This window comes from Tamandua tetradactyla, chromosome 4, assembly GCF_023851605.1.
Source record: "Tamandua tetradactyla isolate mTamTet1 chromosome 4, mTamTet1.pri, whole genome shotgun sequence".
In the NCBI taxonomy this organism is placed as follows: domain Eukaryota; kingdom Metazoa; phylum Chordata; class Mammalia; order Pilosa; family Myrmecophagidae; genus Tamandua; species Tamandua tetradactyla.
The window spans coordinates 27,323,795-27,347,166 of NC_135330.1; the positions used below are offsets into that span (position 1 = coordinate 27,323,795).

Genomic DNA, 23,372 nt, shown 5'->3' on the forward strand with positions numbered 1-23,372 from the left:
TAACCCTTTAACCATTTATGTACAAAATTTTTTTTTCTAAAAATTATTACTTGTGAAATTTACTAAACCATTTCACAGTAATCAATAAACCTTGAGGGTACTTTTCAGGGAGGGAAAGAACTGTCAGCATTTACTACTGTAAGAGCCCTCTGACAGTCATTCATCATTCAAACATTTAAAGCGGTTGTCTTTTCATTTTTACTTCCACATTTCCTGTTTCAACTTCCCTTCAGATTGTAGAAGTCCTATAGATATAATAGGAAGGAGTGATCACACGTACATGATAAAGGAGAGCAGTGGAGAGATTATTGACTCCACTCACTCAACAGGTGGCTAGTACAACTGCTTTGATCCATGTGTACAGTTTCCTATGCCCCAGCACTATTTTTATTCTTTTTTTTTTCTGGAAAGACAGTCAAGTTTAACAAGATAATAAGAATAATAAAACATAAGCCCTCCATCCTAACAATTTTGAGTTCTATATGTCCCTTCCCACACACATAAGAATTTTTACCTAGTTACAACAATAAATAGGGACATATTGTTCTTTTACCGCCAGTGGTAGGCAGACGGGAAACTGCTGTTGTGGCTACTGGAACGCAGCCAAGTGCTTCTCTAACATGTTGTGCCATCTTTCCCTCAAGCCTCCTATGTCTAACAGGCCACACATATTTATCAACAAAGTATGTTTAGGCATTTATGATCTAGTGAGAGAGACAGACATCACTGTCTAAATCGCCATCACTAATCCCTTCAATTTTTCCTTCAGTCTCTCCAAAGCAGTACAGAAGAATATATAAATCAGCCAAGAGCAAAAGCCCTTTGAAATCCTTGAAGTTTCCTTCCTTCTTGTCACTGGGAGATGATTCCAAGGACTTTCAGGTTCTCCCCAACCCTTATATCTGCCTGAAAGCATTTTTTTTTCTGATATCAGACCTTCCACCCTCTAATCAAAAGTAAATCCTTCCCTTAGCCTAGCTTTCCCTTTTTACAAATCCCCTGCCTCACCTTTCTTCCTTTCCCATTGCACTTCTAGCTAGTTCTTGGGAAAATAGCTATCCCCCCCCACCCTACCCCCACCTTCCCCACCCCCCACTCTGGCACTGTGGAATGGAGCTCAGTCCACTGAGCACCTAACCTCTGTTTAAATCAGAGGTTAAGCTCAATTCCCGGGCTGGACAGATAGTCTTCTTCCAAATCTGTCAGCATATTAAGTGTACAGGAACGTTTTTAGTTTTACAGAGAATTATATTCTCTTTTGTTTGACTTTGAAACGCGTGGCTCTTTGCCAACCTTTCATTTTCACAATTTTGACAGAGATAAGGATGCAAGAATTATTTCATTTTCCTCCAAACTCCACTGTAAGAAAAAATAACAGTAGAAGAGTGGGGTTAAGATGACAATTGCCATTTAACGTCAGCGTATGGGGGGTACCTTCAGAGTACATAACGCTGTCTGCGAAGGGCAAGAAGAACCTGAGTCCAGCATTGCTAGATCTGACTTTTCAGGAGACAGAAATTTGCATTTTTATGTGACACTGATGTTTTAAAAATGTTGACAGCGAATTCAAAAAAAAAAAATTCAATACTGCAAGGTTAAGGCAAAAAATGTCAGCAGGGTACAAGAGGATTGCCAGTTTGCAACCTCTGATAATGTAAATCCTAACAGGCGCTTTTCTTCTTTCATTATATTTTCCTAATTTACAACAGACAATTATATGATTGCCCCTTTTATGGAGATCAATGATCTGTTTCCTTACTCATTCTCCATATTTATAGTTTACCCATGTTTTCTAAGTTATCTCCACAATACCTTGTTAATAGTGCCTAATGATGGTCAAACTCTTCTCTTTCTCCCCTATAGGGAGAATTAAGATGCAATGCATTTAAAATCAAAGCTTGAAGTCAAATTAGTTTAGAGATGAAATTACAGTAGCTTTCAGTCATTGCTGGTGGAAATACAAAATGGTATTGCCACTTTGGAAGGCCGTTTGGCAGCTTCTTGCAAAGCTAACCATAGGCTTTACCATGTGATTCAGCTATCATGCTCCTATGTACTTACTAAAGGAGCTGAAAACTTAAGTCCACTCAGAAACCTGTACATGAATGTTCATTATGGCAGATTTATTCATAATTGCCCCAAATCCGAAGCAACCAAGATGCCCTTCCAAAGGTGAGTGGACAAACTGGCATATCATCAGAATTAATATTCAGTGATAAAAAGGGGGAAGAAGGTAGAGAGAGGACGAATAGGTGGAACAAAGGTCATTTTTAGTACAGTGAGACTAATCTGTGATATTTTAATAGTGGACATATGACAATATTTGCTTGTCAAAACCTTTGGAACTCAGACAACACAGAGAGTGAACTCTAATGTAAACTAATGGAATTACATTTGTTATATTTGTTAATAATAGAGGAAATCATGTGTATGGGGTTTAAGGGAACTTTCTGTGCAATTTTTCTGAAAATCTGAAACTGCTCTAAAAATAAAGTTTATTTTTAAAAATGAAAAAAATTGCAGATACTTTACAGAGTTTTCTAGAGTGGCTAGAAATTTTATCAATAATCTTACTTCAAGTCCTCTTTCAGTGGATAACTGGGTAAATATGATCAACTTGCACACCTACACACATACACGCAAAATGCAACACTATGATGAAAACTCAAATCACTGTATGTGGGTAACTATCCTCCACACTGCCATGCTCCTTCCTTAACCTATGCCTTAATTTCCCTGCTGCTAAAATACCATATAATGGATTGGCTTCTTAGCAGGAATGTCCTGGCTCACGGTTTCTGAGGCAAGAAGGCTTGCCTTCCTCCTAGGGTCAGTATCTTCTGGCTGACTGGCCATCTTTTGGGTTCCTTGGCTTTTCTGTCACATGGCAAGCACATGCCACATCCTCTCCTCTCCCTTCCTTTTCTTTTGACTTCCAGTTCTGGCTCCTCCCCTTGGCTTCTCTCTCTCAGGCCTTCTCCCTAAAGCCTACAGTAATAGGATTAAGACCCATCCTAATTTAACTGGGCCACACCTTTACTGAAGTACCCCTCCCCCTGTCAAAAGGACCTCTTTACAATGGGTTCACATGCCCAAGAATGGATTATCATTACTTAACCCCAAACCACCACAGCCTGGCAAACCCCATCTAGAAGATTCATCCCATTCTATACCTCAATCGTTCGGCACCCTCCCCTTATTAGCATTTACCCTACACTTCAACGCAATTGAATGCAATCTGCCTTTCCTGTAAGAACAGGGACCAGCTATCTCCACATTTCATCACCAGGCCTGGCATAGGGCCCAGCATATAGTAGGCAAAGCAAGAGGTATTGCATGAATCAACATCATTTTCCAAATAATAACTACCGTTTCCCAAGCACTTAATATGTGTTAAGAGTACTTTACCTACCTTTCCTGGAGGCTTTCCCAGACCATCTAATCCAAAGCACTCTCTATCTAGTACACCATCTTCTTTTGCGTCTCAGAATAGGATTTATGGCTATCTAAAATATTCATGTTTAATTAGGTGTTTATAGTCTGTCATCTGTCTCCCTCCACTAGAACAAAAGCCCCAGGAGAGCACACAGCCTATCTACCTTGCTCATCAAGAGACTTGAACAGTGTTTGGTAAATAGCATAAATGAATGGAAACTTTCCACCTCTGTGGGTGGCAGGGATGACCTACACCCTGCAGTTCTCAATGAGTATGTTTAAAAACAGATCTAGCACCAGGAGGTGGAGCTTCTGCAGGACCAGTGCTGAGGGCCTCGCTCTTCCTTAAAGTTCACTTGAAAGGAGACTCAACTTGGACACGTTTTTGTTTTCTATGAATACAATCATCTTGGCTGCTGCCAAGGTTAGATGATCTGACACTTCATTCATTCTCCAGACAAGAAAGAGAGATTTTGAAGATGGCTACCACCGAGGGAGGCCCTACTACCGCTTCATGCGGACTGTATCCGCTTGGGTCACCACGTTGGAATGCCTTTTAATCTGGTCGATCTGGGATGGCCTTGCGGATAGCATCGGAGGGATCTGTGTCTGCCCTGCAGGCACAGGGTTGCCTTGAGCCTTTCCACCTCATCTAAGAGCACAAATGCCAAGGCTGTGCTGTGCTGTCAATCAAATCTTGGGTCTCCTGGAACACTGTAGTTACCAGCTTGATGTTTTCTGAAAACCACTTAGAGCTTGAGACTGTTTATTTCAGTTAATTGGCCATAGCAGTACCTGCTTGAAAGTCTAATGGTCAATTTCTGGGCTAATGCTTTACACGGGGTTGTTTTCCCAGTTCCTGGAGGACCGTGCAGCAGCACCATGTGGCTCCAGCTTATCAAGGTGTTGTCGACATTTCTGTCTGAAAACAGCAAGGTCATCATCACGCAATCCAGGAGCTGTGATTTAACTTCTACGTGATATATCAGGCTGCCCCCAAGACCATGGAATTCAGCTGCAGCAGAAACCAGTGGTTGGTTGCAATTACACGCATTGCATAGTTTCTGTCTCTTCCTCCAAATTTTCACTGCTGGGACCATCTTTCGTTTAGTTGGAAGATGTGAAGTGCAATAATACATGCTCAAATCAATGGGCTTGCTACTGCTCGGCTGATGCACCTCCACGTGGACGATCGAGGACTTGGCACCACAGCCTCACGCCCCCCATACTTGCTACCACTGCCTTCTTGCCCCGCTTGCCATTCCAGTTTTGTATCCACAATGTTTTAGTACAGTACCTCGTACTAATAGACTCTCAATAAATATTTAAATTGAATCAGTTTGTTTAAATGATAGTGATCAGGAGAGATAGGCTGATGTCTTCTTTAAATCATTAAATACAGGGCAGATTATTCTCACTTGGAATGATTAAGGAATCATGGACCACAGAGCCATGTATCCTTCTGTTACTCCTTTCAACTCTTACATCTATGTCTCCTAAGTTCTAAACTGAGCAACCCTTACTTCCAGCCATGGAAGCAGACGACTTGCTGAATTTTCAAGAGCCAATTTTATTTATGTTACTTTAGAGCTAAAAATCTGTGAGGCATCCTGTAGTGTAAATATATTCTATAGTTGAACATTTACCATTCTGTTTGCTATATGTTATTAATTTATTTTGCAGTTCCTGATTTTTCAACTGCAAGTTTTTCACACTCCTGTATTGTCATCTTTTTCCTTCCCTTGCCTTGGACAAAACACCAAATGATATATCTTTTTTTTCTTTCCTGCTCTGTGAGCTTTGCTTGTCTTGAGAGAGGAAAGGAAGAGAAAAGGTGAAATATTGTTTTCATTTTAGCTATTTGCCAAAAAAAAAAAATCATTTAGGACTAAGGTCAATCAGAATACAGTGTAAAAGATGATATGGTTCATACTTTAAAACTTCAACTTCTGTGTGAGACCAAAGGGAGAGATATCTGGTGGGAAATTTATATTTTGGGTAGTGCATGACCTGATTTAATTCGTATGGTCAGTTTAGTTGAACATCCTAAGTACATGGAATTTTGAAAAGGGAGTCAGATCTTGTTGGTTTGTACAGGTTAGTGTGGTGCCTCAGTATATCTCAGAGTGATTTGGGCAATGTATAAAAAAGTCTTTGCAAGTCCCCTTGGAGGACTGGGGAGAAAGGAGGAAATATTCAACTTCCCCATTTGGAGAATTCCTGATATTCTCTCAAGCAGTGTGATCAACAAAATCAATAGGTTGAGCCCTTGATCTTGGAGTTCTCCCCTATGAAACTTATTTCTGCACAGGATAAGCTAAGCCTACTTATAATTATGCCTAAGAGTAATCCCCCGCCCTGAGAAACCTCTTTTTTTGCTCCTATACGGCCTCTCTCTTTCTAAGCCAACTTGAGAGGTAAACTCACTGCCCTTCCCTCTATGTGGGACATGACTCCCAGGGGTATAAATCTCCCTGGCAGTGTGATACAAAACTCCAGGATTCACCAGGACCCAGCATCATCGGAATGAGAAAGTCTTCTTAACCTAAAGGGGGAAGAGAGAAACGAAACAAAATAAAGTTTAAGTGGCTGAGAGATTCCAAATAAAGTTGAGAAGTTATCCTGGAAGTTATTCTTATGCATTATATAGCTATCCCTTTTTACTATATGGTGTATTGGAGTGGCTGGAGGGAAATACCTGAAACTGTTGAACTATGTTCCAGTACCCCTGATTCTTGAAGATGATTGTACAATGATATAGCTGTTACAACGTGACTATGTGATTGTGAAAATCTTCTAACACTCCTTTTATTCAGGGTATGGACAGATGAGTAAAAAAATAAGGATAGAAAAGAAACAAATAACTGGGTGGATAAAGAGTAAAAAATTGGGTAGATTGAAATACTGGTGGTCAATGAGAGGGAGGGATAAGGGGTATGGGATATATGAGTTTTTTCTTTTTTATTTTTCTGGAGTGATGTATGCAAATGTTCTAAAAATGATCATAGTGATGAATACACAACTATGTGATATTGTGAGCCACTGATTGTACACCATGTATGGACTTTATGTGTGACGATTTTCAATAAAAATGCTTTTAAAAAATGAAAAAAAAAACACATCCAGATGTCATGATAATATTCCATGTTGAATATTTTGTGATTCTCATGGTGAACAACGGTATGGGGGAGGGGGAAAAAACTAAAAGCTTGATTACATTCTCCCTAGCACTGACATGAGTGCAGGAATTTTAGGTGCAGTAAGAAAACCACTTCCTCTAACATAAGGTAACCCCCCCCCCCCCAAGTCTGGGTCTTGCCACTTCCTCTGATAGAGATAAAGCTCACCAGGACCAGACTGGCCGGGCGGTCAGGACTCAGACGCTTCCACTGAAGACGGAATGGGGAAATGGGATCACCCGACCCCTCGGTTGGGGTAGGTCCCGAAGGGGTGTGTAGAAGGCTCTGCGCGGGTGAGTGCGGCTCCGCGGAGCGGCTGCGCTAAAGCTGCCAGAACCTGCCTGCCTCCGCCATTCTCAGCTTCCAGGCCTCGCTTCCAACGGCGTTACGCTTCCTTCCACCCCTAAAGCCCCAACCCGGAGCATCCCCACAGCCTCTAGGGGCCGACGTCACTGAGCCCCCAGTCGCGTAAGGGGAGACGCAGATCGAGGCGGCGGCGGCTCACAGTGCCCTCGGCGACTCCCAAGAGCCCAGCCGATCTCTGCGCCGCTTCCCGCCCCTCGCTTTCACGCCTCCCGTGTCGCCCGCGCCAGGCGTGGCTCCGCCCCCGACACGCCCCCGACACGCCCCGATACGCCCCCGGCCCGCCCCCCGAGACTCCATTTATTCTGCTACGCGGGGACAGGCTCCTTCTCTGCCAGCGCCAGCCTGCTAGTGGCCACGACAGCTGCGTCCACTCGCCCCGCCGCGTCACCGCTGCCGCCATGCCCGGAGGTCTGCTTCTCGGGGACTTGGCCCCCAATTTCGAGGCCAATACCACCGTCGGCCGCATCAGTTTCCATGACTTTTTGGGAGATTCGTAAGTGGCCTCCTCATAGCCCTGCCCTGGCCTCGGGTTACGTCCGTACTCGGAGGTGCCTTCTCTGTTTCTTCTCTCTTCTGTCCTCTCCACCCTGCTCGCCGCCCACCTCCTTCCCGCGCCGGTTCCCGCACTTGTCTGTCCCTCGCTGTGGCCCCCGCCGGGCGCCGGCCACGTCGGCCCCACTCCCCTCACGGTCCGGGCTCCGGCGTGGCTGGGCTGACTCGGGCAGGAGCGGGGACGAAAGAAATAGGGTTCCCCCAAGTCCCGGCTGCTGGAGGCCCGTTCTGAGGAGTTTTCTAAGTCAGTTAAGTAAAGTCTGCATACAGGGAGTGGGGCCAAGGCCCGGTGGGGACTCGTGCTTGGGGTCGCTCCCCGGGAAGATGGGTGTCAGAGGCCAGAGTCAGAGGGTAGTTGCTGATTGCAGGTCCTGGGGAGGGCGCGGCGTGTTGGTATCTCGGGGTTCTGCTTGCTCCAGTAATATTTGCAGACTTCTGCGTACAAAATGTAAAAAGTCTAAACCACCAGCTGCCAAGAAAGTGTCCGAAAGGGTTTTTGTCCAGAGCCTCCTCCAGTGACCAGAAAATGATTTGATAACAGCTTGGGAAGAACCAAGAACACTGTGTATTTGGGTATGACCTTCATTCCAGAGCTTGAAACACTTTAAGGGAAACGCTTTCTGCAGTTGTTGGGCTGCAGTGATCAAGTTTTGACTTGCTGGGGTAGGCCATCCCAGGCCCCTGGACTTCTGTACCTCTCCTACTTGAGACCCTTTTGTTCCCCTTTGATTTGGGCCTCAGTGCCCCTTTCCTCTTCCCTGCTTCCAGTACATGGCCTTACTCAGGATAGTCAAATTGTGACTATCATCTGGCCTGGCACTCATACTATTACCACTAGGAATAAACTGATATTGCCCTTATTTTACAGCTCCTGAATCTGCAAACTTTACACTCCGGACATGTCTAGTTATATTGTTATATTATAACCAAGAAGGCTAGGGTTTAGGAGAACCTAAACCCTATGATTACTGAATCCTTAATAGATATTCCTTTTTTACTTTCTGCTCTTTTAGAGTAGACAGAGGGAAATACCTGAAATCTCTGAACTGTAACCTGTAACCTTTATCTTGTGCCCTTGTAAAAACCATGTCACTTGGTACCCCACTTTATCCATTTGTTTTTTAACTTTAGAGTCTTACAGTCACAAAGGCAACCCCCTAATGTTAATGGAGGAACTTGATTCAGCTCTGAACTAACCTTTGACTTGTTCTTGTAGTGGTTAGCTTGAGTCTAGCATAGCTTCACTCCTTTACATTTTGTAAATTGTTTCTGCTAATACTTGTTTTTGAAACAATTCTATTTCCCTTTGATTGAATCCATAAAAACCTTGACCTCCTTGGAGGAGACAGATTTTTAGACTCATGGGTCATCTGATCTCCTGCTTCATGCCTAGCAATAAATTTTCTTTTTGAAACCTCAGATCATGGATTGGCTGTTACGTACATCTAGCAGAGAACCCACCACTTTTGTCCGATATCAATATTAGAATGGACCTGGAGATCCAGTGGCCCACTCCACAGTATTTTGAGGTTTCAAAACTCCCTGCTTTGTATCTTTTTATATCCAGTATCAGGGGTATATATGTATATATACCTGTGAGAGAGACGTTTCTAAGATGAATCAATGATTGGACAGAGCTATTCAGAAAAACTGAGAGGGATTCTTATACAGCCTATGTTTACAACCTCCACGTGTATTCTATTACCATAGATTGGAGAAAAATTAATCTTTGCGAAAGAGAGAACAAGGTTAGAAAAGGAATGAGAAATGGATCTCAAAGTCAGGAGATGCAGGAGAAGACTTAAGAAATTCTCATACTTGGAATTTAGGTATTAGTATTTCCAAAACTCAAATGGGATTTTCAGAATATGTTCCTCAGTTCCACCTATAGCTCCCACTTCCATAAAACTTCTTAGCCTGCATGGATTAAAGATTAAAGTATTAATATAAAGCATATTTATTATACCAATAACTATAAAAGCTACCACTATTTGAACTAATCATACTTTTTAAATTTTGTTGTTTATTGGCCTCTGGCTCTATCTAGAGTTGGTTAAAAGTGTTAGTTTCTCAGCCTCTTTATTGCTCAGATGTCGCCTCTCTCTCTATAAGCCCTACTCTGCAAGGAAAATCGTTGCCCTCCCCCCTACGTGGTACAAGCCATTCAGGGGTGAAAATCTCCCTGACAAGTAGGCATGACTCCCAAGAATGAGTCTGACCCTGGCACCGATATCAACAATGCTTTCCTGAACAAAATGGGGGAAAGAAGTGTAATAAAATAAGGCATCAGTGACCAAGAGAGATCACATGGAGTCAAAGAGGCTAGTCTGGAGGCTGCTCTTAATGCAAGCTTCAGTTGAGAGTACTAATTGCCCTGGTTTGCTAAACCCTAATCAACATCACTACTGTTGACTCTTAAGGACACCTAGGGCTTGAATTGAAACTCTAAAAATTTCATGCACTAGGTTTGCCTTCCTGGAACATATAATTCCTGGAGGGTTCCTAAACCAATAATCCTGAAGCTCAGAGGGACCAGCCTCTCTGTGATTATCAATTAATTACATCCCCTGTCCTTTAGTGTGGACACCCTTTCTCAATGTGAAAAAGTCAGAATGGGCATTGCCCAAAGATCCCTATAGATTGCAAGAAGGATTCAAGGAGAAAGAGGAGGTATACCAGAGGGAATGGAATCTAACAAACGAGTGTGACTGCTGAATTGCTATATTAATATTCCTTCTAGCCTCTAGTATTTTGGAGCAGATAGAAGGAAAAAATCTGAAATGATGAAATGGTAACCCATGACAAACTCTGGAATATGTTCTATAACTACTTGTTGAAGTGTGCTTTGAAAATTACTGCTTTTTTCTTTCTTTGCTTTGAATGTATATTATATTTTACAGTAAAAAAAAAAGTTTTGAAAAAATGTTAGCTTCTCAGGCAGCTACCCATAGGAGAATGAGAAAGATATCTAAGTAATGTACAAATTTGCCTAGGGTCATGGATGATACAATAGTCCCTGCTCTCCCCTGAGAAGAAGTTTTAGCCCTTTATACCATAATACATGGGATTTTTGCTCAATATATCATTTTTCCAAGCTTGAGTCTATCTATAATCTCCATCCAGTGTGCCACTTGTCGATATGGGTATTTTGGGGGAAAAGTTAAAATAATTTCAAACATAATTTTCTACCCTACCCCTAACAATTCAAAACTAAAGGGATTTTGGGTGCTGAATTTGGTGAGTTTATTATGCTTTATCACTGTTTCTGTATCATACTTTTATGGGTTGGAAGCAGCTTCAGCATAGTACGTCTTCACTTTAAAAAAAAAAAGCGTTTCCAGGGTGTTAGTAGGTGATGACCTATTCCTTAAACCGGAACCTTTTGGTCTTTTGAAAATGAGGAAGGAAGGAAATGGGATAATGTAATTGAATTACTCTTAAGAGCAGCAGTCGAGAGACTTATCCTATTTCTAATCAAGTGGTAAACTCTGAAGTATTTGGCTTCTGAGGGAGATGATGTGAAGAGGCTTAAAATGTTAGCAGAACTCAGCAAAACACTGTTGGCTCACAATGGAACTAAAACTCTTAACTTTTCAAATTTATTGCCCTTTTAACAACACAGTAAGAAATACCCTGTTCCATTTCTACTCAGTCTGCAATCTTTCTCTTGTCTCATCTGACCCTTAACTAGGTCCTCTTCTGTAGCATCTAAGGCCTAGATTTTACTTATAGCTAGATTCTTTGTGTCCCTCTTGTTCTCCTTTTAAAAAATGTAAACATCTCAAAACACCTCCACAATTAAAAAGTATTACCTATCTCTTACTGCTCTTGCCATAGGAGCCTCCATCCTTTGTGTAGTGTCTTTTTCTTTCCTGAAGCCTTGGAAGTTGAGGGGCAGATATAGTTGGGTAGAAGATTGCCCGTGTCTCTGCTTTTTTTTTTGTACTCAGGGAATTTTCACAAATATTGCCAAGGTTGGCACCTAGCCTAGATTTAGTGATCTACTTGTTTAGGATCCTACCTTATTCTTGTAGGTAGAAGGAAATATGGAGAATTGAGTATTAAAATATCCTTTTCAGTCTCTCAGAAAGGGAAATAGTCCAAAAGTTCTTGGTGATTCATAATTTGAAATGTACTTAAAATCTATATAAGTATAACCTTAGACAATAGTGTTTTAAATATTAGTATTTATTAAGAATCTGCAGCTGTAGAACTATATTCTACCCACTTAGTCTGAAGCAAGAAGAAACAGAAATTGCAATTTACCTGAGAAGACATGAAAAACTGTTTTGTCAGAGTACAAATATTGAATGTCCTGTTTAGCAGGTTAGATCAGTAAAGTAGTTTTATGTAAGATTTTATATCCATTCACTTAAAAGAAGCCAAGTGTCAGCTTAATTTTACATATAAATAGACGATAGAAGCCTGTTTAATTTAGGTTATATAATCTGTTTATTATTGCAGTCAGGCATTTGTTTGGATTCAGGGCTTATTGGGACATCCATTATTGGAGCTGAATGTTAGGGTTTCTGTGCCTAGAAAAAATGTAGAAGAGGGTAAGAAGGAAAAAACTTTTTCAATAAGCTGCTTAGTTTGAGTGGCACAGATTTTATCAGCTGAAAAGAAGTTAGGGTGATTCTTCCATGGTTATTAAAAGAGGCAACACCCTTACATAAGTTTTTTTAGATATTTATTATCTTGGATTTCTTATCTTTGAATTGGGTTGCAAACATAGGCTTTTCTGGAGGTAAGAAGATAAAAAAGCATTCCTCAAAAGAAAGATAAAAGTCTTCATAAGCATTCACTTAAAAAAAGAAAAAGCCCATTTGATCCAGGAATTCTCACTTTACATGATGTTGGTGACATGTCTCCAATCAGTTGTGACCTTTTCCTTCATTTCAGATGGGGCATTCTCTTCTCCCACCCTCGGGACTTTACCCCAGTGTGCACCACGGAGCTTGGCAGAGCTGCAAAGCTGGCACCAGAATTTGCCAAGAGGAATGTTAAGATGATTGCCCTTTCAATAGACAGCGTTGAGGACCATCTTGCCTGGAGCAAGGTACAGTACCAATTGGCATGTGCTTTGAGCCTGAGGTTATAGATCAAGTTACAGATCATAAAGAGTAGCTTGTTTCTGAGGTGAAAGTACAAGTTAGCCTAGGTTTAAACTTTGCTAATCACAGTAACTTCTATGTTGCTAACTCCAGTGGTCAATTCTTAACCCTCATGTTAGCCTACCAGCAGCATTCAGCCCAGCTGATCACTCTTATCTCTGTGGCTATTCCTTTTTAAGCTCTTCAATTGATCTTCATCATTTCCCAATTCCTAATTAGTGCTGAAATTGTCCTGAGCTCATTTCTTAGACCTCTTTGTTTTCTGTCTACATGCATTCTCTTGGTGAACTCATCAAGTCTCATATCTTTAAATGCCATTTATGTGCTGTGATTACCAAATTCCTATTGTTAGGCCTTATTCTCCTGACTTCCACGTTGGTATTACACTACTTCCTTGGCATCCCCTCTGGGATATCCAGTCATCTCAGACTCAGCATGTCTCAAACTGGGATCCTATTCTTCATCCAAAGGTCTTTCTCATATCATCTATAGACAATCACACTTTTCTTGTCGCTCAGGTAATGCTCTGGTGAAAAATCCAGGAGTTATTCTTAACTCCTTGTTTTTTGACATCTCATGTCTGATTCATCAGCAAACTTGTCTGCTCTCAAGCTTCAGAATACATCCAAAATCATACTTTGAAGACTCTTCCCCCAGTTATCTGTATGGTTTTCCTTCACCAGTGTCAGGTCTCAGCTCAATTGACGTACTTGACCCCTCATTAAGGCCTTGGCCTCTCTGAAATTCTAAACTCCCCTCCACACTCCCTGTCCCCCTGATTAATTTTCTCCATAGTACTTGTCGCCATCTAAAATGTTCTGTATATTGATGGTCACGTGCAACTAAATAAAAGGTGTAGTATTTTACTGACTTGTGAATTGGCAACCTGGACTAAATCTCATGGCCATTTCAAATCAGATAGTCCTAAGGTCTTTGATCAAAAGAATCATGTTGGGTGGGCCACAGTGGCTCAGCAGGTAAGACTGCTTGCCTGCCATGCCCAAGGACCCGGATTCGATTCCCGGTGCCTGCCCATGTAAAAAAAAATCATGTTAAGGGAAAAAGCAAGGACAGCTCTCTTTCTTTTTTTTGTAGAGTTAATGAATATTTTACTATATAAATATCACATAACACATCTTTGAAAAATTTTTTAAAAATCAAAAGCATAGATATAAGATAAACTAATTAACATCATTAGTAATTCAAAAAACAGTAAAATCTTTCATTTTTTGCATTTAATATCAGCAATCATTGCAAGCACAAAATGTAACATTTAATAACAGGCAACACTGGCAAGAATTCAGTGAAGGGAGGAGCATGAAATGGTAGTAGAAAGATAAATTAATTCTAATTTTTGTAAACCTAATTTATTTTCCTTTGGTTTTTTTGCCATCAACTGGCAACATTCACTTTTCACATACCCCTTCTCAAAATGTAGTTTGATGGGTGCACGAGTAGTTCAGTGGTGGAATTCTCGCCCCACTCCTGCTCTCAACCCTGCTCCTGAGAGAGCTGCTACACATCTCAATTCTCTTTTCTGTGTTTATTTTAAGTTGTGTGATTTTTTTTTTTAATACCTTAATATCTTTCTTGTACTTAATGTCTAATTCAGGGTACTTTTGAGGCAAGGACTAGACCTATAGAATTTTCTTTGCATGTGGCATTATTTCCAGATGTGATGGAATTAATGAACCCATTGCTTCTGATGATATACTATTCCTATCAATGAATAATTGGGGTGAGGAGTGTTCGTTCATTGTATTAAAATCACTTAGAGAAAGGTGTTATGATTATGGTGTTCTTCCCTGTCTTGCAAGATGAGAGCTAACTGCTTCAATCCAGAGGATATAACTGGTTTAAAGTTCTTTCTCCTTTCACCTGCATTTCAGGATATCAATGCATACAATGGTGATGAACCCACAGAAACGTTACCTTTTCCAATCATTGATGATAGGAATCGGGACCTTGCCATCCTGTTGGGAATGCTGGACCCAGCAGAGAAGGATGAAAAGGGTATGCCTGTGACAGCACGTGTGGTAAGTCTCAGAAATCCATTTTATAGTTTGCATGAATGACCAGGCTATATGTCGATATAAATGCCTGGTTTAACTAGAAGGAAAATGGGAATTTACCAAATTAGGATGAAATCACTGTGTATTGGTGACAATCCCATGGATTTATCTGTAGTGCCAATGCCTGGTGGCCAGATTTTCCAGCTACATTTTTAAACTTGCTTAGTTGGTAGTTGTTGGAAATCTACAAAAAAATAGTAGTTTTTCCTAGGAGAATTTAGAAATCTTTTCCTTAGCTGTCCTGACAGCCCTCTTTTTAAAGTGATAGGCCATTTCCTTCATAAGGTAGCTATGTTTTTTCTGTTCTCCGCCCTGTAGAGAGCAAATCATCTCATAGGCATAAATATACAACTATGTGAGGGCAAATATCAATTCCCATTAGTATTATTTTAAAAATAATCATCCCTAGTTTGATAGACTTTGACATAGTACCTTCTTGGAGCCTTTTCCTAGGTTAATTCAGTTTTTCTTGCTGGGACAGCCAGAAACAAATACAATTTTTTTATAAGTTAAGAAAAATAACATGGAGATGAAAATTACTTCTATTCCAACCATCCAGACTAAATGGTTTGGTGTGTTCTCTAGATTTTTTTAACCCCTCAAAAGTTTTTAATGGCTGCAGATCTTTCTAAGTGGCCTTAACATCAAATGCATTTGAAATCGCCAGTCCCGGCTCCAAGGAAGCAGTGACTCCTATCAGCTATGGGCAATCACACTTTTCTTGTTGCTCAGGCCAAATCAACTGTTCTGGGCTCTGTTGATCAGGAAAGTTCTGTGTAGCATCCAGGGAAGTGTGGATGAAGAGACAGAGAAATCACAGTCAGAGTGAGTAATTCCAGCCATGGCCCCTGGCACCCATCCCCTACTCTTGGCAAGCAGCGTCTGGCATTCCAGCTTAGGGAGCTGGTGTGAACTGAATAGACCACAGGAGTTCTCCACCACAGGTACAGTGTGGGACATAGCCAAATACTGATCCACCTATTGGCTGGTGAATTTAGACTGCTCGATCCCAATGTTCTAGCCCGTCTGGATCAGGAGGCACCATGCCATTATATCAGCTTGGCAGGTCAGGAAAGTGCAACCTTGGTAAGTGGAAGGGGATAAAAAGGCTTTTCAGAGTCTTTCTTGATTCTGCTTTGGCTGGGAAATATTGATAAAGGGTCCAAGAAGAACTTTAACACAAACCCAATTAAAAACAAAATCAGAGACAAGAGAGAAGCCGACCTTCACAGTAATCTCATCAAGATATTCAGATGCCCAGGTGTAAATAAAAAATTAGAAGCCATACTAAGGCACAGGAATATATGGCCCAGTCAAAAGAACAAATTAAAAAGTTGGAGGAGATACCGAATTTGGAGCAGCTAATCAAAGATTTTCAAATAAATCTTAAATCCATTCAAAGAGATGGCTAAAAAGATAAAAGATACTAAGACACTGAGTGGGCATAAAGAGTTTGAAAGCATGCAAACAAAAATAACAGGCCTTATGGGGATAAAATGAACAATAGATGAAATTAAAATGCACTAGAGGCATACAACAGCAGATTTGAAAAAGCAGAAGGATCAGTGAACTAGAAGACAGCATCCAAATTCAAACACACAGAAGAAATCGAGAAAAGAATGGAAAACTGAAGGAAGATTAATAGACATCTTTACAATAATTGTCCAATACAGTCCTCTTATCAGTAGACAGAAATATTTAAACAGGATCAATAAGGAAACAGACTTGAATAATATGATAAATGAATTGGACCTAACATACATACATAGAACATTGTACCCCAAAGCAACAGGATGTATATTCTTCTCAAGTGCACATGGATCATTCTCCAGGATAGACCACGTGTTGGGTCACAAAACAAGTCTTAATAAGTTTAAAATATTGGAATTATACAAAGCATTTTCTCTGATCATAATGGAATGAAGTTGTAAATCAATAAAAGTAGAGAAAAGGCAAATCCACAAATATATGGAGGTTAAGCTACACATTTTTAAACATTGTGTTTAATCAGTGTCAAAGGAGAAATTGAAAGAGATATCAGTAAATATGATGATACAATATATCAAAACTTAATGTGGGGCAGTGCGATGGTGGCATAGCGGCAGAATTCTTGCCTGCCATGCCAGAGACCGGGTTCGATTCCCAGTGTCTGCCCACATTAAAAAAAAACCTTAATGGGATGCAGTGAAGGCAGTGCTGAGAGGGAAATTGATAGCCTTAAACACCTACATTATAAAGGAAGAAAGCTAAAATCAAAGATCTAACTGAAGAACTGAAGGAACTAGAGAAAGAACAGCAAATTAATCCCAAAGCAAGCAAAAGGAAAGTATAGCAAAGATTAAAGCAGAAATAAGTGAAATTGAGAACAAAAAAAATAGAGAATCAAACCAAAAGTTGATTGTTTGAGAAGACCAGTAAAATTGACAAAACTCTTAGCTGGGCTGACAAAACGAGAGAAGATGCAAATAAAACCAGAAATGAAGGGGGATTCATTACCATTGATCTCTCAGAAATAAAACGGATCATAAGAGGATATTATGAACAGCTGTATGCCAACAAATTAGATGCAACTTGGATGAAATGGACAATTTCCTAGAAACACACAAACAACCTACACTGACTCTGGCACAAGTTAAAGGATTGAATCAATCATCCAAAATCTCCCAAGAAAGGAAAAAAACGCACAGGACCAGATCTTCACAGGTGAATTCTATCAAACATTTCAAGAATTACTTCCAATCCTGTTCAAATGAATGCTATGTGTCTCATTCTATGAAGACAACATCACCCTAATACCGAAGCCAGACAAATAACAAGAAAAGAAAATTACAGACCAATCTCTCCAGTGAACATAGATGCAAAATCCTCAAAGTATTACCTGCAATCAAGTCCAGCAGCAGCACATTAATCATCATGTCGATTGAAGTGAAAAAGGCATTTGACAAAATCCAACATTCTTTCTTGATAAAAATACTTGGAAAGATAGGAATAAAAGGAAACTTCCTCAGTGTGATGAAGAGTATATATGAAAAGCTCACAGCTAATATCCTAGTCAATGAGAAACATTGAGAGCCTTTCCTGTAAGGTCTGGAACAAGACAAGATGCTCACTTGTTTTAGTTTGCTAAAGCTGGTGAAATGCAGTATACCAGAGATGGTCTGGCTTTTACAATGGAGATTTATTAACTTTCAACCTTCCACTTCTGAGACCATGAAAGTGCCCAAATCAAGGCAACAATCAACAGGCGATGCTTTCTCCCCAAAGGTGGATGATTTTCAGCTCCTCTGTCACATGGCCAAAATTTGCCAGTCTCTTCTTTGTCTCCTAGGTTTCATCGCTTCCAGCTTCTAGCTTTAGTGGCCTCCACTCAGCTTCTGTGGGTTCTCTCTCAGCTTCTCTGGCTCTGTTAGCATCTTTGGGGGCTTTTTTCTGTGTTTTCTTTCTTGTATCCTCTTATTAAAAACTCGAGGAAGAGGATGTGAATGAGGTGGGTCGCATCTCAAGTTAAGTACCTGCACAACAAAAGATCCTATTTACAGTGGGTCCACATCCACGCAGTGGGTTAGCTCTAAGAACATGATCTTTTCTGGGGTACATACAGGTTCAAACCATCAAACCCAATGTTCCACACTGTGCTTGAAGTTCTAGCTAGAGCAGTTAGGCAAGAAAAGGAAATAAAAGCATACAAATCAGAAAGCATGAAATGAAACTATGTGCAAATATCATGATCCTATATTTAGAAAATCCTGAAAAGTCTATGAGAAAGTTATTAGAGCTAATAAACTCATAGAGACAGAATCTAGAATATGGGTACCAGGGGAGGGCGTGGGAATAGGGAATGGGAAATTAAGGCTTAAAATGTCCAGCGTTCCTATTAGGAATGATGGAAATGTTTTGGTAATGGAAGGTGGTGAAGGTAGCAACACTGTGACTGTAATGAGCAGCACTGAAATTTATATATGAATGTGATTAAAAGGGGAAATGTTAAATTATATATATGGTAACGATAGAACTTAAAAATTTTTAATAAGGTGTTAATTATAGGGTGGTATATGGGAAAATGCACCTAATTTAACTATGGATATAGCTAACAGTAAGATCTTAATGTTAGTCCATCAAATGTAACAAAAGTACCACACTGAAGCTAAGTGTCAGTAATAGGGGTAGAATGGGAATGGGGATTTTCTTTTTGGAGCTATGAAAATGTTCTAAAATTGATTGTGGCGATGTAATCACAGCTCTAATCATGCTGAGAGTCATTGATTGTACCCTTTGGATGGTGTATCGGTTTGTTAAGCTGCTGGAATGCAATATACCAGAAATGGAATGGCTTTTAAAAAGGTAATTTAAGAAGTTATGAGTTTACAGTTCTAAGGCCATAAATATGTCCTAACCTAAGGCATCCAAAGAAAGATGCCTTGGCTCAAGGAATGGTGCTCTGGGAAGGCACGTGGCTCGCATCTGCTGGTTCTTGTTCCCGGTTCCGTTGCTACCAGCTTCTGATACCAGATGCTCTCTAAGCATCTGTGGACATTCACAAACCCTGACAAAACTCCTGAGTTTCATATCTTAGTTTAGCAGCTGCTGGGGCCGAAAATTTTCTCTTCTTTTCAGATTCTGGCTATTTCTGTGAGTCCTTGCTTAGCACCTGGACTGTTTCTGCCCTGATTTCCAAATGCCTACATTAGCTCTGTCAGCTCTGAAGCAGCTATTCTCCAAGCATCTGCATCTGCTCACCTCTTTCTGCAAAATATTTCCTTTTTTAAAGGACTCCAGTAGACAAATCAAGACCCACCCTGAATGGACTGGGTCACATCTCCATGGAGATAATCTAATCAAAAGTTTCTGTCCTATAATATTGAATCAGGATTAGAATAAATGGCTGTTCCCATAAGATTGGATCAGGATTAAAATATGGCTTTTCCAGGTACATAATAGATTCAGACCAGCACAGATGGATTGCATGGTATATGAATAAAATTTTGAGGAAAGGAAAAGCACTTAAAATTGTCTTTCTGTGCTTTGCAGGTATTTGTTTTTGGTCCTGATAAGAAACTGAAGCTGTCTATCCTCTATCCAGCTACCACTGGAAGGAACTTTGATGAGATTCTCAGAGTAGTTATCTCTCTCCAGCTGACGGCAGAAAAGAGGGTTGCTACCCCTGTTGATTGGAAGGTAAAGTGGATAAGAGGCCAGAGATCTGCTTGCCCAGAACACATAAGGGGCCAGTCTTCTGAGTCTATGTTACCTGGTGCTCTTATTTCTAACTTGTGCGTGTGCCGGGAGAATTTTTCATGGCTAAGTTTAAGGTCTGCTAAGTGGCCATTTTCAAGGCTTTTAATGCCTGTTATACAAAATACCAACTTCCTATACTGCTTATTACTTTCTATCTTTTAGACTGTTTTCTTAAGTTTATTGGTCAGAACTATTCCTTTTCTTACAAAGATTTCTTAAGCTTTTATCTAACCCTTCTGTGATGGTGGGATATTTATAACAACCCTTGCTTAGCCACTCAAATCACAGCTATAAAGTTATTCGGTACATTAACGTCATGAAACCCTTCATGACATTAATTTCTTTTGTGCTTCAATCTTTTAAATTGATGTACAATTCTGAAACCTGTACATAAGTTTTTAATCTCTGCGATATGTAGGACAATGGATAGCATCACAAGACATTCGTAACATTTTTATGTTTTCTTAAATATGCTAACCTAAATAATCATGAATTCTGAGCTCAAGTCCCTGGTTTTGTGATTTTGTTTTTCTGACAGGTAAGGCATTTAGATTATGTATCCATTAATGGAGCGTAACATCTGTTGAGCCTAAGCAGTATTCTAAGTGCTTGTGATACTGCAGTGAACACAAAAAATCTCTTGCTTCATAGAACTTACATTCCAGTGGGTAGAGACAAAAAATAGACTAGTCTTATCGCATACTGGGGGGATCATAAGTGCCCCAGGTGCTACAGAGAATAATCAGGCGGAAGTGGGGAGAACTGGAGTAAAGTGGGAAAATTGATTTTATACTTTGTCATTCAGGAAGTCCTTTCCCTTAAGGGGCCTTTGAGAAGGACATGAAGAAAGCTGTGCCTATTTTTGAGAGAAGAGCACCACTCCAGGCAGGGGGTAACAGCTGGTACAAGGACCTTTATGTTAAAGTGAGCTTGGTGTGGTGGAGGAATAGAAGGAAGGTTAGTGTGTCTGAAAAGGCAGCAACAGGAGGAGAGGTGAAGGTGCCAGAGATCAGAGAGGAGGCAGGATCCAATTGCACAGGCCATAGTAAGGACTTAGAACTAAAATCTAAGGTGGTTTGGGGAATCACTGGTGGTTTTAAAACAGAACAGTTTCATGGTAAGGTAGAAAAATACTTCTCACAAAAGTGTCCCAGCTCAACCTGTGAAAACAAAATTCCTCAGAGGGAAGAGAGGAAAGAATATTTGATTTTTCTCTTTAGCACCTGTAACTACTTTTCTAAAGTTTTCTCGGTGTCTTTAGGTTTCACAATAAGATTGAATTTCGCCTTTCTCAATGTTTCCCAATAGGATGGAGACAGTGTGATGGTCCTTCCAACCATCCCTGAAGAAGAAGCCAAAAAACTTTTCCCTAAAGGAGTCTTCACCAAAGAGCTCCCATCTGGCAAGAAATACCTCCGCTACACTCCCCAGCCTTAAGTCTCTCCGGGAAGTTGGTGTGTTGGAGTTGCTTGCTTAGCACAGTGAGCCAGAGTTTGCCACCTGCCAATCATGTTTTCCTGTAGCAATCCCATAAAAACATCTTAGTGTGATCATAGCCAAGGTCTTAGGTTGCTATTCTACTGGCTTATTAAATGAAAATGGCACTATAAATTTCTTGGGATTCTTTACTCTGTGCCTTCACCAGCTCTCTGTTCTGTTTCTATATCTCAGCGTTCAATTGGCTCTCTCTGAAATACATTCACTGTGTAGGGCTGGAATCTAATTTCAGGGTTTGTGATCAACAAATTTAAGTATGAGTGCAGTGATGGTTGAAAAGGCCTGTTTTGCTCCATCATAGAATGGCTCAGCTTTTTAGCTATCCTAATAAAATCCTCTGTTGTGTAGCCATTTTGGGGAGTAACAGAATTTCAAAATCAACTTGCTCTGTAAAGGCCTAAGTTTATAACCCAAGAACATAGAGTAACCCAGATATTCTTCAACATTCCATGTTCTAACCACAGCTGGGGAAAAAAAACTTTTCAATGCTGTACTTTTCCAAATCAAGTGGAAAGAGTAAGAGGAGGGATTTTTTTAAATATTTTGCTCTAAAGAAAAGAAAATTTTTGCAATAAATTTCTATCAAAAAGGGGAGCTACAGAAAAAAAAAATGTACCAAAAGTGGGAGCTCCTACAACAAGTGCCATGTGTTCTTCACACAGTATTTCTGTGCATCATTTTCCTCTAAAATGTGATGTACATAAAAGAGCACACCTTGGGAAGAAAGGAAAGGATGATTTTAAATGTTTTATTATAGAACTGTTCTTACAGTGGGTGGCTATTCTCTGAATTTTGCTTTTTGGGAATTAGCAAATAAAATTCTTTGCTACAACTGGATTGGGAATTCTGTTGTCAGATTTTGATTACAAGTTTAGACTCAACCTGGAAGGCAGAGGGTTCTTTGTTGCTAGGCTTGGCATTAGTACTCTTCTCCAAAGACAAAATAATGAAATTTCACATAATGAAAACTGGGATCAGCTGAAGAACATGTGCTTTTGATTTCGCCAACTTGTGGCCCACTTAGCTCCTTCATGTTACTTACCTGGATCATATTGTACCTGATTGTGATCCCTGGTGTAAAGAATTCTCCTAAACCTAATACCTTGGTGGGATCTCAGAGTTTAATATGATCCTTGAGAGATGGCACATCTATGCTGTTCTATATAAGTGTAAAGCATGATCCTTGGTTCCATGTGTTAGGCAAATCATTAAACCTTTAGTTTCTGTATTTTTCCACATAAAAAATTTGGGTGAAACTAAGGTTGAGAATGCAGGTGAAAATTCCAGGTTTGTACAATATCCTAAGGAACACTTGTCTGAAAGAGACTTAAGAGGCTGGCTTCCTGCTCTTACTCTTCCTCAACGTACAGTATATTTTCCCTTTAAAGAACTGTTTGGTCTCTTGTAGCAAATTTTCTGATTACTCACTCACTCTTCATCCTAGTACCTCTCCAGTGCTGTCTTCCCTCTTTATCTTTTTAATCCTTGTCTTGAACAGTGTGGCTTTAACTTAACTTTTAGTGACAGTTCAAAGGGTAAATCTCCAGCCTTAATTACTCACTCAAACTTTTATCGTTACTGGCTAATAGGACAGACAGCTGCTATCAAAATTGTAAATTCATAGTTCAATTCATCAACATTTCCCCCAACCTCGATGTACCTGTCGCCCATCACACTACTCATAATGGCATCCAATATCTTGGTGTTTTGACTGCATCTACTCTGCTCACATAGATGATGTCAGTATAAAAATGCTGAAAGAGCCCAAGGAAAAGGGTTTGTGTACCCTCAATGTGAGTTCTGTTTCTGTCACTATACAGCCATAAAGCTATGAGACCACAAGTTTTTCCAAATCTAACATTTCCAGACTAGAAAAATACATTATTTAATACACTGTTCTTTTGGGGTAGTGAAGTTCCTCT

The 23,372-nt window shown here is 40.2% G+C and overlaps 1 protein-coding gene, 1 long non-coding RNA gene and 1 pseudogene across 2 annotated transcripts in view; 1 reads left to right on the top strand and 2 right to left on the bottom strand.

The window, feature by feature from the left end:
* LOC143680638 (uncharacterized) overlaps positions 1 to 7,179 on the bottom strand; it is a 79,577-nt gene extending 72,398 nt beyond the window's left edge. The window contains exon 1 of the long non-coding RNA XR_013174102.1: positions 6,783 to 7,179. This is a non-coding gene — a long non-coding RNA (uncharacterized LOC143680638). The remainder of the gene's footprint in view (positions 1 to 6,782) is intronic.
* Positions 1,110 to 4,968, bottom strand: LOC143678958 (pachytene checkpoint protein 2 homolog pseudogene; annotated as a pseudogene).
* An 84-nt stretch (positions 7,180 to 7,263) lies between the features above and the next one.
* On the top strand, positions 7,264 to 22,287 carry PRDX6 (peroxiredoxin 6). The gene is made up of 5 exons (XM_077156999.1): positions 7,264 to 7,473; positions 12,435 to 12,591; positions 14,536 to 14,682; positions 19,747 to 19,893; positions 21,262 to 22,287. Exons 1-5 carry the CDS (start codon positions 7,379 to 7,381, stop codon positions 21,388 to 21,390), a joined length of 675 nt encoding a protein of 224 aa, XP_077013114.1. The 5' UTR covers positions 7,264 to 7,378; the 3' UTR covers positions 21,391 to 22,287.
* The last annotated feature ends 1,085 nt before the right edge of the window (positions 22,288 to 23,372 follow it).